At 34.7% G+C, this 14,579-nt stretch overlaps 2 protein-coding genes across 2 annotated transcripts; one reads left to right on the top strand and one right to left on the bottom strand.

Annotated features, from left to right (window-relative positions):
- Positions 1-8,960: 8,960 nt before the first annotated feature.
- On the bottom strand, positions 8,961-9,677 carry LOC6643439 (uncharacterized protein DDB_G0271670). The gene is made up of 2 exons (XM_002066063.3): positions 9,230-9,677; positions 8,961-9,166 (listed from the first exon to the last, which is right to left on the bottom strand). Exons 1-2 carry the CDS (start codon positions 9,648-9,650, stop codon positions 8,961-8,963), a joined length of 627 nt encoding a protein of 208 aa, XP_002066099.2. The 5' UTR covers positions 9,651-9,677.
- A 2,390-nt stretch (positions 9,678-12,067) lies between these two features.
- Positions 12,068-13,346, top strand: LOC111518747 (fibrinogen-like protein 1; the record flags this gene model as incomplete). The annotated part of the gene is made up of 2 exons (XM_023176361.2): positions 12,068-12,167; positions 12,231-13,346. Coding segments are annotated over exons 1-2 (1,215 nt in total), but the record flags the coding sequence as incomplete, so codon positions are not given.
- Positions 13,347-14,579: the final 1,233 nt, after the last annotated feature.

Below are 14,579 nucleotides of genomic sequence, written 5' to 3' on the forward strand. Positions count from 1 at the left end.
TGTTCATGTATATAGGTCTAGATATTTGCCCAATTTTGGGTTTGCCATGTTGATATAATTGTTGTACAAAGTTGACAGATAGCCAGCACGTGCTGTTGACTCGAATCAATATGATATGGTCAAAATCAAATATTGAACCTATTCCTAAAGCTATTGATTGGAAAAAGTGCGTGTAAACTTGATATACTTACTATGCTATCTGGCTAGTAAGTGGTTTGCTAAGGCTAAGCAGATGTATATGCCCATGGATAATGTTCACGGAATCGATAATTGGGAAAGTTCTATAAGCAGATGATATACATATGTGCTTCAAAAGTTAATCGTCAATCTTAGTAAATATTCTGAGAGTCAACTTAAACGGAAAATTCATGATACTTGGCTTAATGATAGACTAATTTTTAAGTAGTTACGCTTTTAGAAGTGTATGTGTGTAGTGTATTATGACGTTCAATTTTGTTTGTATGAGAGCTACATATATAATATGGTATTCTGAATTCAAAAATTAGATTAGTTTTTAACGACTCTCCTAATTAGACAAGCATGAAAGTGGTTCAGCGGTTTACCCGGACCTCTCGATCTAGGAAATACACGCGTGCAGCCCAGGACATCTAAGGGCATCACAGACCTGTTAGCTAGCTGGTGTCCTTATAATGGGACAAACCAACAGGTACGGCTCCACTTATATAAACACATTTATACACAATAAACATTTTACTACTACCATGAATGAAGGCAATATCAGCTTCAACACCATAATCCTGAAGATGTCTATTTAATATATTTGAGTCTCGTTCATTATCGGAATTAACCGGACAAATCGCTCCACGAACTAAGATCGGCCATGCACCACAACCCGTAGATTCGGGAAAGAGCTATCAATCTGTCTTACACACTTATGTTCGGACCTGGTAAGTTTTCCCGTGTTGAGTCAAATTAGGCCGCAGGCTCCACTCCTGGTGGTGCCCTTCCGTCAATTCCTTTAAATTTCAGCTTTGCAACCAAAATCAAATTCCGCAAAAAATTGTAAAAAGGTTTTACCATGCGCTTTTATTTATTCAGACATTGTTTTAATCCTCAATTTCAACAAAAACTGCATACCCCATTGCAATAAGAACATCGTTTATCCTTTTGATATACGAAGGTGGTTCGATAAGTACTTAGCCTATAGCCTAATTAGCCGTAGTCTCCTTTAATGTTAATACACTTGACCCAGCGATGCTCCAACTTTCTTAACCCGTCTGAAAAATAAGTATTCTTGCGGCGATGACTTCCTCATTCAAGTCAAATTTCTGTCCGGCGATTGATTTTTTCAAGTTTGGAATCAAAAAAAAATCGCACAGGGCCAAATCTGGGGATTAAGGTGGATGGTGCTGCAGTTCGTAGACCGATTCGATCAGTTTGGCCATGATCTCACGGTTGCGCTTGTTGGCTCATCAAAAAATGACAAGCCACTCCGTTGAAACTCGTCGAACCAATTTTTGACGGTCCCCATCGAAGGAGAAGAGTCACCGTACACAGTATCCCACCGCTCTTTGATTTCACTTCGCAATATCTCTTCCAAAAACAAGAATCGAATCACCAACCGATTTTGTTCTATTTCCAATTTTTTAAAAATCCGCCTACACTTTCGCATCAAAACAAAACCACAAATTCGATTCGACTGAAATTTTGAAGTTAGTCGTCTACAAGAAGGTTCTACGCGATAAAAAACTATCGTCTTTCGATAGTGACGCCATCAGGCGGTGAGGCTAAGTACTTATCGGACCATCCTCGTATGTAAGGACATAAGTTTAAAACTATTTGTGAATCAGCTAATTATATGAGTTCCGCTAATACTTTAAATGAACAAGAAGTTTATATTCAAAATAAATATTTGTCGTAGATTGTAAAAGTGGTTTATATTCCTGCTACACGAGGACGTGTAATTTGTCAGGATGACCGTGTCGGAGATTGAATTAGACATTTCTAATAATTTGAATTGTGTGCCTACTTTTAAGGCGAATTGATCAGTATTGAGTAATGAATAACATGACTGATGTAGAACTGTTTAACACTAGATATATGCGATGGTTCAGGTCGAATGAACGCACGTCGAGACTCGCTGCACGAACCTAGTGACAAAAATGAAAGCCAATAATGGGAACAACGATTCAGGAATCCCTGAAATCCTCAAATCGCCGATATATTAATACTCAGGGGTTCCTTATATAACCGATAAATAGCCACTTTTCCCTAGTTTGTGTAGAAATATTTACCAAAGCGGCTTGTTTTAACAATTTGTCAGTCTGGTTGGTTATCTTTACATTCTACCCTTTATATCTTTGCAATATAAAATATTTTTCGTGACAAAGGTTTCCTTTTATATATTTAATTTGGAAAAGTTTTACCCCCGGTTTCAGGGTCAAAAACAAATTGTTTCAATTATAAGAAAGATCGAAGAAAGAAGGCCATTATTCAATTAGCGTGACAAATAAGTCTCATACATAATGCAACAGTGCAGAATGGAGAAGCAGAAAGGAAATGTATTTACATATGTATATACATGTGTACATATGTATGTGTATGTGTATGTGTGTAGGTACATTACGAATGTACAAACATATAATGAAAAGCAAAGAAATAAAAATAAGAAATGAGAGAAAAGAAATGAGTGTAATTTTTTTTTTTTTTGCTCAAGTCATGCAACTTATATTGTTATTGCATTTAGTTGTCGTTGTAGTTGTTATTGTAGTTGTTGTTGTTGTTGTTAAGCCTATTAATAGTAGAGGGGAAAATGTCAGCACCAGAACGGAAAGCGCATTAAAAATGCAACGGGGCGAAAAACACCCTGGAAAACTAGTTAAATGGAAATGGAAAATAATTAGCAAATAACTGCAACACAAAGAAGACACAATGACTGGGGTGAAAATGTCGAAAGAGTGCGGCAAGAGAAAGGGGCAAAAAAGACAGTTATTAAAATTAAATGACAATGTCATTTAATAATGTTTAAAACCCACAAATTTATATATATATATACTGACATGAATTGTTGAACTGCATGAATTGTTTGACATTTTCGCATTAAGTATTTTCGTGCAGCAGCAGGAACAGCAACGGCGGCTTGACCTTGTCAACTCTTCCACCACGATAGCCGTGTAATTTATATGACATGCAACTAATTACTGCAACCGAGTTTTATTTATTTCAGACCTTTTTCCAACGTTAAATGGTATACACACACACACATATATACATATTTGTATGTTGTTGTAGGTACGTAAAGAACTTGGTGGCACTTCACTCAGTTGGCATTGTTAATCAGTTTTACTGGCGGGTGTTGCATACTTTTGGGCAGCGGACACGCCAATTCCGAGGCATGCAAATGAAAATGCATTGCAATTGCTGCAAATGTTCAACACACAATTCTTAAGACCAAGTTCTCTATATATATGTGTGTGTGTGTGTTTGTAAGGGTAAAGTTTATCGCGCATTCACCTTGTGTCACGCCTCAGCTCCAACATATAAATAAAAGCCAAAAGGTGCGATAAAATAAAAAAACAAGCAAAAGAGGCAAAAAGTAAAAGAGAAAAAACAACACCAGAACAGCAATAAAATGAAATATGAAGAAAAAGCCAGACACTGAGCTAAACTCAAATGATATACTCTATAACTAACTAGCTATAGGTAATTCTCCGTAAATTTCTCAAATTGATTTTTGATCTTACTTTCATAATGAAATTTCAATTTAGTTAGTGTTTCCTCTCAGAATCTTTAACGTTACAATTTTCAATCCTAAACGAATCGTAAATATAACTTGGAATATAAGTACTTAAATTATAAGACTTTGATTATAGAACATATTTTTCTTTTATAGAAGCAAAAGCTTAAGCTAATTTCTTAAAAATAAAAGGTTTAACAAGGTTGGATTCCAGAAAGTTCCTTTTACGGAAATTTCGTACCACTGCTAACTCTTTGGCTCCGACAATAAAAGGTTTTCTACAGAGAAACATTATCAGAGAAAAGCAATTGCTACCTTTTATCTTTAAACTTTATCCATATAAAAGAATACATGGGTTTCAAAAATATTTCATAGTTCAGTTCCATGTATGTGTATATGTTCCAGGTTTTATCCAATCAGAATACTTAGGTTTGGTTAGCTTTCATCGTCAGTTATTAGACTCGATTTTTGATCTATAGTGCCATCGCTTAGTGATACTTTGTTTCGTGTCTGGATCTCCATAGAATATGACTACTTCAAATAATTAATTACATTTTGTTACTTAGTAAAATAATTATTCAAGATGTTAAATTATTGTAAACTTATTATATACTTATATTAGGATAACGACATGTCTCTGTCGTCATCATGTATATATATGTCGGCAAAGATATAAAGCTATGCGATTCCATTTCTAGATTATTATTCAGTTAATAATTAGCAACTTGGATATACATACATATGTATATTTAAGGCGATTGTTACAGGATTAAAATACGATATACTAAGGTGACCTTTATCCTTAGTCAATAGCCAATTATACATACATATATACAGTCAATGAATCATGAATATGTAAAGTGTAAGTTTGAAAACTTTTTGAAATACTATCCATGTATGTATATGATTTATTGATATTATGTTTATTTCAGAGTCATAAGTCATCAGTAATTTATTTTCAATCTCCCTCACATACACATAAATAGATATTTCTATGTATCAACGAATTTGTTATTTATTCATTTTAAATTATTTAAAACCAACTAATTTATGTACAACTGACACATCAGTCCAAGGCCCAAACATAAATAATTGTCTTACAATGAATTAAGAAGCAAGAGATTGAATAAATTTAAGTACAAATTCTAGGCAAGTATTAAAGAAATCTAATTTAAACTGTAAACATTGACTAGTAAGTAACTGTAAAGAAATGGTAGTTAAAAAAGAGTTAATTAAAGGAAATGCTAAATCATAAATAAATTAATATTTAGTTGAAATGTTTTCAAAGCTTATGGCAAAGTTGGTATACTCTTTTTTTGTTGTTTTGTTTTGTTTTTTTTTTGGATAAGGCATACGTTTGGATATAAATGTATAAAGAAAGTCACTTATACGTAACTTAGTATACTATAGCAAGGAGGCGTGGTCTTTTTGGGGGACTACATGGAGGCACATTTACAGTTTAACATGCAACGAAATGAGCGCGTGACATGACATGCCAACGGAACCTGACATGAAAATGTGCCCAGCTCCCGGCTCCAACTCACATTGCCTGAAATGAGAAATAAATGGTCCGGGGTACTCGCATGATGGACGGACCGACAGACAGACAGACAGACAGACTGATGTGATGTGATGTGGGATGGGAATATGGCTGGGTGGGTGGGTGTCATGTGGGCGTCCTCTGACACTGACGCATGGCGAGTGGCAGAAAAAGGAAAACTTTTCTACTTACGAATTATATGCAAACTCGCACACAGACAATCGCAATATTTTCATTTTAATTATATAGAGGCAAACAGCAAGAGTCTTGGGTAATTTCATAAGGAAGTAATGTTTGTCTCTTAAAAGAAGCATTAAGATGCAAATAATAATCATAAAAGAGGCCAAATTGATAAATAAAAGCAATCATTCATCACACGAAAGAAGGCTTTAAGTGAAAGGGTTCAAAGAAAATGAAATCTCTGCCAAATTGTTTGTCCAATCCAAATATTTGCTTCTCATACACAAACTCAAATACTGGTTATCGCATTGCCAAAAATATCACTTTCACGAACAAATGTTTGCACATTACAAACAAGATCAAATGGCCAAAATTTAGTATAAAACCAAGTCTGTCTGGCAAAACTTAATCATAACACTTTGGGATCAGATCACCTTTATCTTCATAATGAAACAGTTTCATTTCATCGGTTGTCGCCTCCTGATCAGCTGCTTACTGATTCTCAGCTTCTTCACGGAATTCCAAGCGCGTTTGTTGTTCAACGCAAACAGCGGCATCTTCTGCCGTTGGAGCCAGAAGAGAACCTGCTCCAAGAAGACTCCAGTGTGTGTGCGAGTCACTGACTCCACAGTAACTCCCGCTACCAGCACCTGCAGATACTACTTTACCCAGTGTCAATATCTAATTGATAAATGTTTGGGCCAAACAAGTGAGTGTGCAAATCAAATCGTTCAAAGGTTTAAGTTATTAAAGTTAAGAACTAGTAAGTTTTGTTAATCATTATACCCTTGTAAAGAGTATATTAAATTTAGTCAGAAATGTGCAACAAATAGAAGGAAGCATGTCCGATCATATAAAGTATAAATATTCTTGATCAGCACGTCGAGACGAGTTCATATAGCCATGTTGGTCCGTCCACCCGTCTAATTGTCTGTCCGTTCGTCTGGATCAACGCAAACTCCTCCTAGATCATAGGCTTGTATATACTGCACTTTCTGTATATCTCGAATTCAGACGGATCTGACCACTATATCATATTGCTCCCATACAAATGCCAAAGTCACGAACATTGACTGTTTTTTAAAAAATCGTTATTTTCTAGTCTATTGTGATGAAAATTAATATCTGTCAGTTTTGTATGCCTATTAATGACAATTTTATATAGCTCTTATAGGAAGGATCGGTCAAGAACAATGACTTTTATCAATAACTTTGTTACTTTTAATGCGATTAACATTTATCAGTTTAATATACCTATTAATGAGTATGCCAAATTGCATTAAAATCGGATGACTATGTTATATAGCTGTCATAAAAACTTTTGGGAAATCTATAATAAGACTCCCAAGTCACAACTCGGGATGAGTTATAGGTCCTCTCTAAAGTGCTCCACTGTATTTTAATTTAGAATACGAATACGTTTCCAAATTGGTTCTGTTTTAGTTTCTGCATTATACAATTATAGTCTTAGTTAATAAGAGTTAATTATTACATCATTTACCAAAGCTTTCTCTTAACGCTTTGGCACACAATTCGAACACACTTCTTCTCTCCCCAATAAACTTGACTCTACTCTCTATATCCGACCTACTCTCCATTCATCGTATATCCATTCTATTGATACGGATTCTTAATTTACTGCGATCCGGATTGCTTCAGCTTAAGCTTGAAGGCTGCTCTTTCGCCAACATTAGACTTTTTATATAAAAAGGAGAGATTAACAAGGGTATATTAACTTCGGCGCGGCCGAGTTAAGCCACGGCCCTCTAGTTTTTAGCTTCATTTACCTGCTCAGCTCAACCTGCTCAGCTTTTTGTACTGCTTTTGAGGTAATCTTTTTTTATTAGAGGATGACATAAAAAGAAATACCCAATTTACCTTATTCAAAATATTTTCATATTTTCATCTTAAATCTGGAAAAAAATTACGAATTGCCGAGACTCCTCCAATTACTCAATTTGTGCATACATTTTATAGATCGGAATGGAAACTACAATAATTAAAATAAGCTTTGCATTAACAAATTATCTAAACAGCAGATTTGGTACTCCAAAGAATGGATATTTCGGTAGTTCTTAAGGTATGAACAAAATTGATGGAGAGGTGGAAAGTACAATGAAGTAAGTAAGTCGTTTCACCGACTTTGGCACAACTTTTCTTTAGTTCGAGTCTAAATCAATGTATTCAAGAGTCTTTGTCAATCTACATAACAAATTGTTTGGTTATACCTGTTATAGTCAGATGGGTAGCAGGAGAAAGGTAGTATGGGAAAAAATTTTTTAGAAATTTTGGTGGCTTTAGCATTTGAGCCTATAGATTTTCCATATAATAATATATATTTATGCTGGGTTAGAGCTTAAAAAACCAAACTTCTGATACGATCTTTCCCAATATACTAATACGATGGTCGTATCGATGGTCTGAAGAATCTTAACCCCCCTAAGGCAAGGAATTGCTTTAATATCAAGTTTTAACGCAGTAGCTTTTAAATTGGTGGCGTGAGAATGGTTCAAACAGACGGATATGACCGCTCTTCTTCTTCTTCTTCTTCTTTTACTTCTGGCAAACATCCTGCAAGAATAGTTAAGAATCATGTTGGCATTTGCAAATTGCCTCTGTTTAGCAATTATGGAATTGTTTAGTTCATTGTCTTGATTGCTTTTTAATGGTTGCAAATATCCGTAAGCTATTTCAATTTCAAATAGATAAACATATTTATAAATACTTATACAAATTGAGTTATAAATTTAACAAATCTTTTAATTTATTTACAGCCTATGGAATTAGTGGGGAGGTAGTTGCATCCACAATATGCACAACTAATGCGATTTCTGTTGGCCAAACTGGTGCAACTTGTACATAAACTAAAATAGCAATATTTAATATAACATATGATTGCAAGATTTATTTATTGTTAATAAAACGTTTTCTTTTTGCATTTATGACACGTTCATCAAACTGAAATCCGTTTTTCTGAAACTTTGATCATTTACGTTTTATCGCTGAATCTATAACTAAACGAACAATTAGACATTTTTTATCACTTTGGGGTTTGCAACTCGTCGTACGTGCACCTTTATGTGGCATTGTTCTACATACACACACACACACACATGGACACACACCCTTTTACAATTACATCACGTAGTTGCGCCCTGATATATGCTATGTTGTTTTGTTCGCTAAAATCCTGTATGGGTATGAGAGAGCAGTTTTCTTTTTTCTCATCTTTCTTGTTTTAATTGCAATTCGCATACATGAAAGCAAATTTACCATAAATTGCACATTTTCAAGGCAAAACGCAGCGAACAAAAAATACAAAAACTGAGCAAAAATTATAGCCAGCATACATACATAAACACACACACACAGTTGCAGTTTGTAAATTTATGGCGCTGCTGCGGATGTGAATTGCTGAACGCCTTGCGGATGCAATTAGAATTCAAACAAGCCGCAAGGCATAGAAAAGAGACTAAGCCAGTAAAACGGAATTTAAATATTCACTGAAAATTTTTTGATTTATTACAAATGCAAAAGAACCAGCTAACCGGTTCTTATGATAATAGGCCTAACATTTGAAGTTGAACTTGACGAATACGTTGTTCCCAATATGGATGAGAGAATGCTTGACCAAGGACTGCTGCTCGAGGACGATGATGATGATGTGGAAGTTGAGAAAGTACTTGTACATGTTCCAGTTCCATTTACAGCTAGACTCGAACAATTGTTAATGCCCACTTGATTCCAACCTGTCGATTAATCGCATATTAAATAAGATAATACATGATGTACATGAAATCATAAATACTCACTTGACTTGGTATTTAGACAATTAACTCTCTCTAGACGGCAGCGATTCCTATAAAGATGACACTTCCTTGTCAAGCTCCAACGGGCACACACATAGGAATCGACATTGCAATTTCGGGTATAGATCACACAACGGGCAGATGGGGTACTGGAAGTACTACTGGAACTGCTATAGACCCGTGCAGATCGACCTTTTGTGGTCCGAGCACTAACACTCTTCCCATTGGTATTGGTATTGGTATTGGTATTGGCATTCCGTGTTCTCAAATTGTTTCCTTTTTTTGCCGTCGAAGACTTGGTACGACTTTTGGTTAGCGCTCTCGTGCGCACAGCACGTTGTTGTTGCCTTCGGTTGCGCTGTTGAGCCTCAGTGGCCACGGCGATGAGAGCAACTATCAGAAGTAGCACCAGGAAATAACGCATTTCTTTTTATAACTCAGTCAATTTGGCGATTTCACTCTGCCTTTTATAGCCCATGATCTTTTGTGTTGCCGGAGACCTTGAAAGATCTATCTTTTTATTTGTAAATATATATTTAGCATTATTTGCCAATTTCCTTTCTCTGGCATTTGCTCATAACAAGACGAGAAACTTTTGAATGTCTTATCACAATTGTGTAAACAAGGCAAAAGTTTTGAAACGTGACAAGAGATGCAAGACTTTATTGTTAAGATCTAATAATAGCATACTTTTGGGCTAGAAGCCTTAAATTGAATGGTTTAATAATAGACATTGGGACAGATTGTTTTTTTCTTGCTTTAAAAACAACTAAAATTTATTAAGAATTTTACTAGAATTTCCAAAAAAAAATTTTACTCTTCTTTCCGCATTTCTTGTAGGCGACTAAATCTTTGCCGACAAAATGAATGATTAAGGATAATGCATTTAAAGTATATTGATCGTTAACTTTTTTAATTCATACGATTGATGTTGTAGTTGTAGACAGTTGTGGAGTATTCTCCCAATTACAAGTACGGAATGTTACGTCCTAATACATAGATGAATGTAAATTAATTAGAAAACGCAACTTTCTACTTCATTGTTGGTAAAAATGATGTTGGCTGAATTGATGGTTGAACCTACTTTTAAGTTAATATCACACGGCCAGTATCAAATTTTCATATTTATATTACAAATTTTCAAAAATATGTTTCAAAAAAAGACTAGCGAAATTACAGTCAAATTGGACTTTGTGCAGTGACAAATTTTTGTGTGCTCATCTGCTCTGGGTTTCAAGCAATGACGTAGTAGAGCCGATTTATATTGACTGTAACTTGTGTTACATTTATCCGATCTGATTGAAATTCGGGATCTGATGTTTTATATCCAAAACTATAATATTAGTAAATTTCATGGGGATACTTAAATTTTTATGAAAATGTTTCTTCTAGAGCTATATGATATAGTTATCCGATCCTGACAATTTTCATACTTTATCTGCTCCGGGCTATAAGTAGCTCAAATATCAAGTTTCATTCCGATAGCTCTTAAGATGGCGGCGTGAAGTTGATTTGCACAAGCGGACGGACGGACAGACGGACATGGTTATATCGACTCAGCTTCTCATGCTGATCAAGAATATATGTACTTTATGGGGTCGAAAACGTCTCCTTCCGTGCGTTACAAACATCTAACCAATTTTATAATACCCTAAAAATAATGGATTTTCCATTTGTAACATTTTGTACGTGATTTCTATGGACGTAGCGAAAAACGAAATATTTAAACACGACCGATATGTTATTTCAAATCATTTCCATTCCTTGACTTAAAAAATTAATCAATATTCATAATTATTAATTGATAAATCTTAAATATTCTTCAAATCGGATTATATTTAGAAAATCTGTGAAAGACTAAAAAGTTTTCTAATAATTTACAAAAAGGGTATATTAATTTTGGTCAGAATTGTGCAACGCATAGAAGGAAGCATCTCCGACCATATAAAGTATATATATTCTTGATCAGCATGACGAGACGAGTTCATATAGCCATGTCCGTCAGTCCGTCTGGATCAACGCAAACTCCTCCTAGACTAGACCTAGACCTTGCTACAGAGCTGAAATTTTGCATATACAAACGAACAGTGACTTTTCCCAATAACTTCGTTATTTTCTGCATGGTATAAAAATTATAATTGATGAATTGTAAAAAATTTGATTTTCTCTGATTTATTTTACATATTACATTTTATTCTGCTTTCGAAAGACGCGTGAGTGATTTCGGAAATGCCCATATACATATAAGTATATAAATAAGAGATAACAAAGAATTGTTTTAATATTTTCGTACACAACCTTATCGTCTTAGTTAATGTCAAAGTGCAAACACATAATTGAACTAAAATAGATTTTGCACTAAGTAAGGAATAAATTCTTATCGCGACAAACGACAATACAATCCGAAAAAAATATTAAAGAAGCTAACATCGGCTATGCCGAAGTTTATATACCCTTGCAGTCCTTGGTAATAATAATTTTATTCATACTTTATTTTTCCCGGGTAATAAACAACACCGAAAAAAAATTTCAGCCCGATAGCTCTTAAGACGGCTGAGTAAAACGCATTCGCACAGACGGACGGACGGACATGGCTATATCAACTCAGCTTCTCATGCTGATCAAGAATATATATACTTTATGGGGTCGGAAAAGTCTCCTTCTGTGCGTTACAAACATCTGACCAATTTTATAATACCCTCTGCAAGGGTATAAATATATAATTCAATGAATATTTCAAAATTAAATCATTGCTCTCAGAGACATAATCTCAGTCGCAAGTGTTAATTAAATTAAACATTAACAAATCCCAATTTGTATATATTCTGGAATAAATTCCAAAATGAGAAGGAAAAGTGTCCTCCCACTTGTTGGCCTCTTCCTTGTTCTTGGTGTTCAGCATGTTATCTCTGAATCTCTTCACCTAATGGATGATCACGGGGTGAGTGGACAGGTGAATAGTGCAAAGTGAAGTTCAATCTAATTGATAAATCTGTTTACATAGGAGTGTGGATTCTCCAGTGAAGAGGAAGATTTGTGTGCCTCTTATTGCCATAGGTCCATGAAACTCGGTCTAGCTTATATTATTGAGCTGAAGGAAAAAATCAAAATACTCGAAGAGAATCATTCAGGGAGTGAAAATAGTCAGCTGAGCAAAGCAGTTGAGAATTTGCAAAGTAAAATTGATCAACAGAATATACAGATAGCTAATATTAACGATTTTATCATAAACTCATTCAGGCAGAAAGAGGTGGAAGAGAAAGCCAAATCTCAAACTGAGATAGACAATTATAAGAGACAAGTAGAAGAATTGAAAGAGAATTTAAGAAATGTTCAACGCCAAGCAGCAAAAGATAAGGAAGAAAGCTTAGCTGAACAAAGAAATAGAAAAACAGAAATAGAGAATCTAAAAGACAACTTAGCGACCCAAAAATTAGATTTAGACAAAGCAGTTAAAGACCTCGAGTCGAAAAACAAGGAATTTAAAGAATATCAGATTAAGGAAAAGAATTCCAGCAACAAAATTGGAGAATTAAATTCTGAAATTTCATCCTTACAGAAAAAGTTAGAAGAATCTAAAACTCAGTTGACTGATTCGAATCATTTAGTTGAAAAACATTCCCTACAATTAAACCACACCAAAGAATACTTAACCGAGTGTGGGAAGAGAATACCAAAAACTGGTTGCAAAGGCCTCTCTTCGGGAATTCATGAAATTGAAATTCCCGGGATTGATCCGATCTCTGCTGTCTGCGAGGGAGATTTAAAGGGTGGTGGGTGGATAGTTATTCATAAGCGATTTGATGGCAGTGTAGACTTTAATAGAACTTGGACTGAGTATCGTAATGGGTTCGGAAATAAGAAGGGAGAATTTTTTATTGGTCTCGAGAATTTGCATCGTATTACCAATTCCCAAACCTATGAACTTTACGTGCGATTGGGATATCACGATGGAACTTTTCAATTTGCTAGCTATGATAATTTTAGAATTGGCAACGAAACTACGAAATATAAGTTGGAGTCGTTGGGAGAGTTTAAAGGAACAGCTAAGAATGCTATGAAGTTCAGTTTAAATCAAGCATTTTCCAGTTTTGATCAAGATAATGATCAACGGGAAGGTTTTAATTGTGCTCAAAGGTATGGAGGCTGGTGGCATAGTAATTGTGGCTTGATGTAAGTAACCAATTTAATTATACAAGAATTAACAATCGTCAAATATTTTGTTTATCTTAATTAGCCACCTCAACGGAAAATATTTCAATAGAGAAGTCGATGATAGATCAAGTATGAGCTGGTGGGGCTGGACTCCTCTCAAATCGGTCCAGATGCTTATCCGACCAAAATAAAGTTGGACTTCGGAATCAACAAAAATCTGGCAAAACTATGCATCAAAAAAAAAAAAAAATTGATATTTCAGCAACAAAACAAATAATTTTCAAACATAACTTCTGCACGGATCCAATCTTGAGTGGACAATTTCCCTTTTCTCATTGTTAGATGACACTCGCTGTCTGCCTAAAAAAATGTTTATTGTAGTTCAAATGTAAACATAATCTAATTTTCTGCAATTTAATATAAAAAAATAGAAATAAAAAACTCAATCAAAAAAAATGGCGACATCTTTTTCTTATCTAGATAATATAAAACAAGGTCTATCCAATTTCTCTTTCAGTATACAAATATGTCCTAACCAAGGAGTGAATTGTGCAAGTATAATCTAAATTAATTATAGCCAGAGAACCTGAATTACGCTAATTCGATCATGCTGAAGTTTGTATACCCTTTCAAGTTCTTATATTCTGTGATCCCTTGGCAAATGGGCAAAACTTGTTGTGTCGAAAGAAAAAGTATGACGAGGTGAGTTCATAAAGTTCGCTTGTCTGCCCATCTGCCATTCCGCCTGGATCAACATCCAAACTCTATATCCCGTTAAAGGTTTAGTGCTGAAATTACAATTTTAATATTTACTCCTTTTATTTCCTCTTGTAAGTTTAACCAGACGGCAATACAAATATGTTTTTTATCTTCTTTTGATTAGATAATCTAAATAATAAAAAAACCGCAGTCCTCGGTAGATGAGATGTCCTCAGTCCTGTCCAGTCATTTAGTCGACTGAACAACGAGGATCCGGGTTCGAATCCCAGGTTGGTGTATGGATGTTTTCGTCTACGCCGAAGGCCTTAGTTGCCAGTGCTTATAAAATATAGTTAGGTTAATAGTTTATAACTATATCCTATACTTTAATAATAACAATAATAATAATAATACAAAATTGTGTTTAAAATCAAATTATCTTTACCTTTCTTGGAAAGTTTTGTTACGTCATAGCGAAAAGTTTTTACCTAACTTAAGG

The sequence above is a fragment of the Drosophila willistoni genome (assembly GCF_018902025.1).
Source record: "Drosophila willistoni isolate 14030-0811.24 chromosome 2L unlocalized genomic scaffold, UCI_dwil_1.1 Seg168, whole genome shotgun sequence".
NCBI lineage: Eukaryota > Metazoa > Arthropoda > Insecta > Diptera > Drosophilidae > Drosophila > Drosophila willistoni.

Coding starts and splice junctions, on each gene's coding strand:
- LOC6643439 (XM_002066063.3), bottom strand. CDS start 9,650: ATGCGTTATTTCCTGGTGCTACTTCTGATAGTTGCTCTCATCGCCGTG. Junction 9,167..9,229: donor TTGTCTAAATACCAAGTCAA/GTGAGTATTTAT, acceptor ATTAATCGACAG/GTTGGAATCAAGTGGGCATT.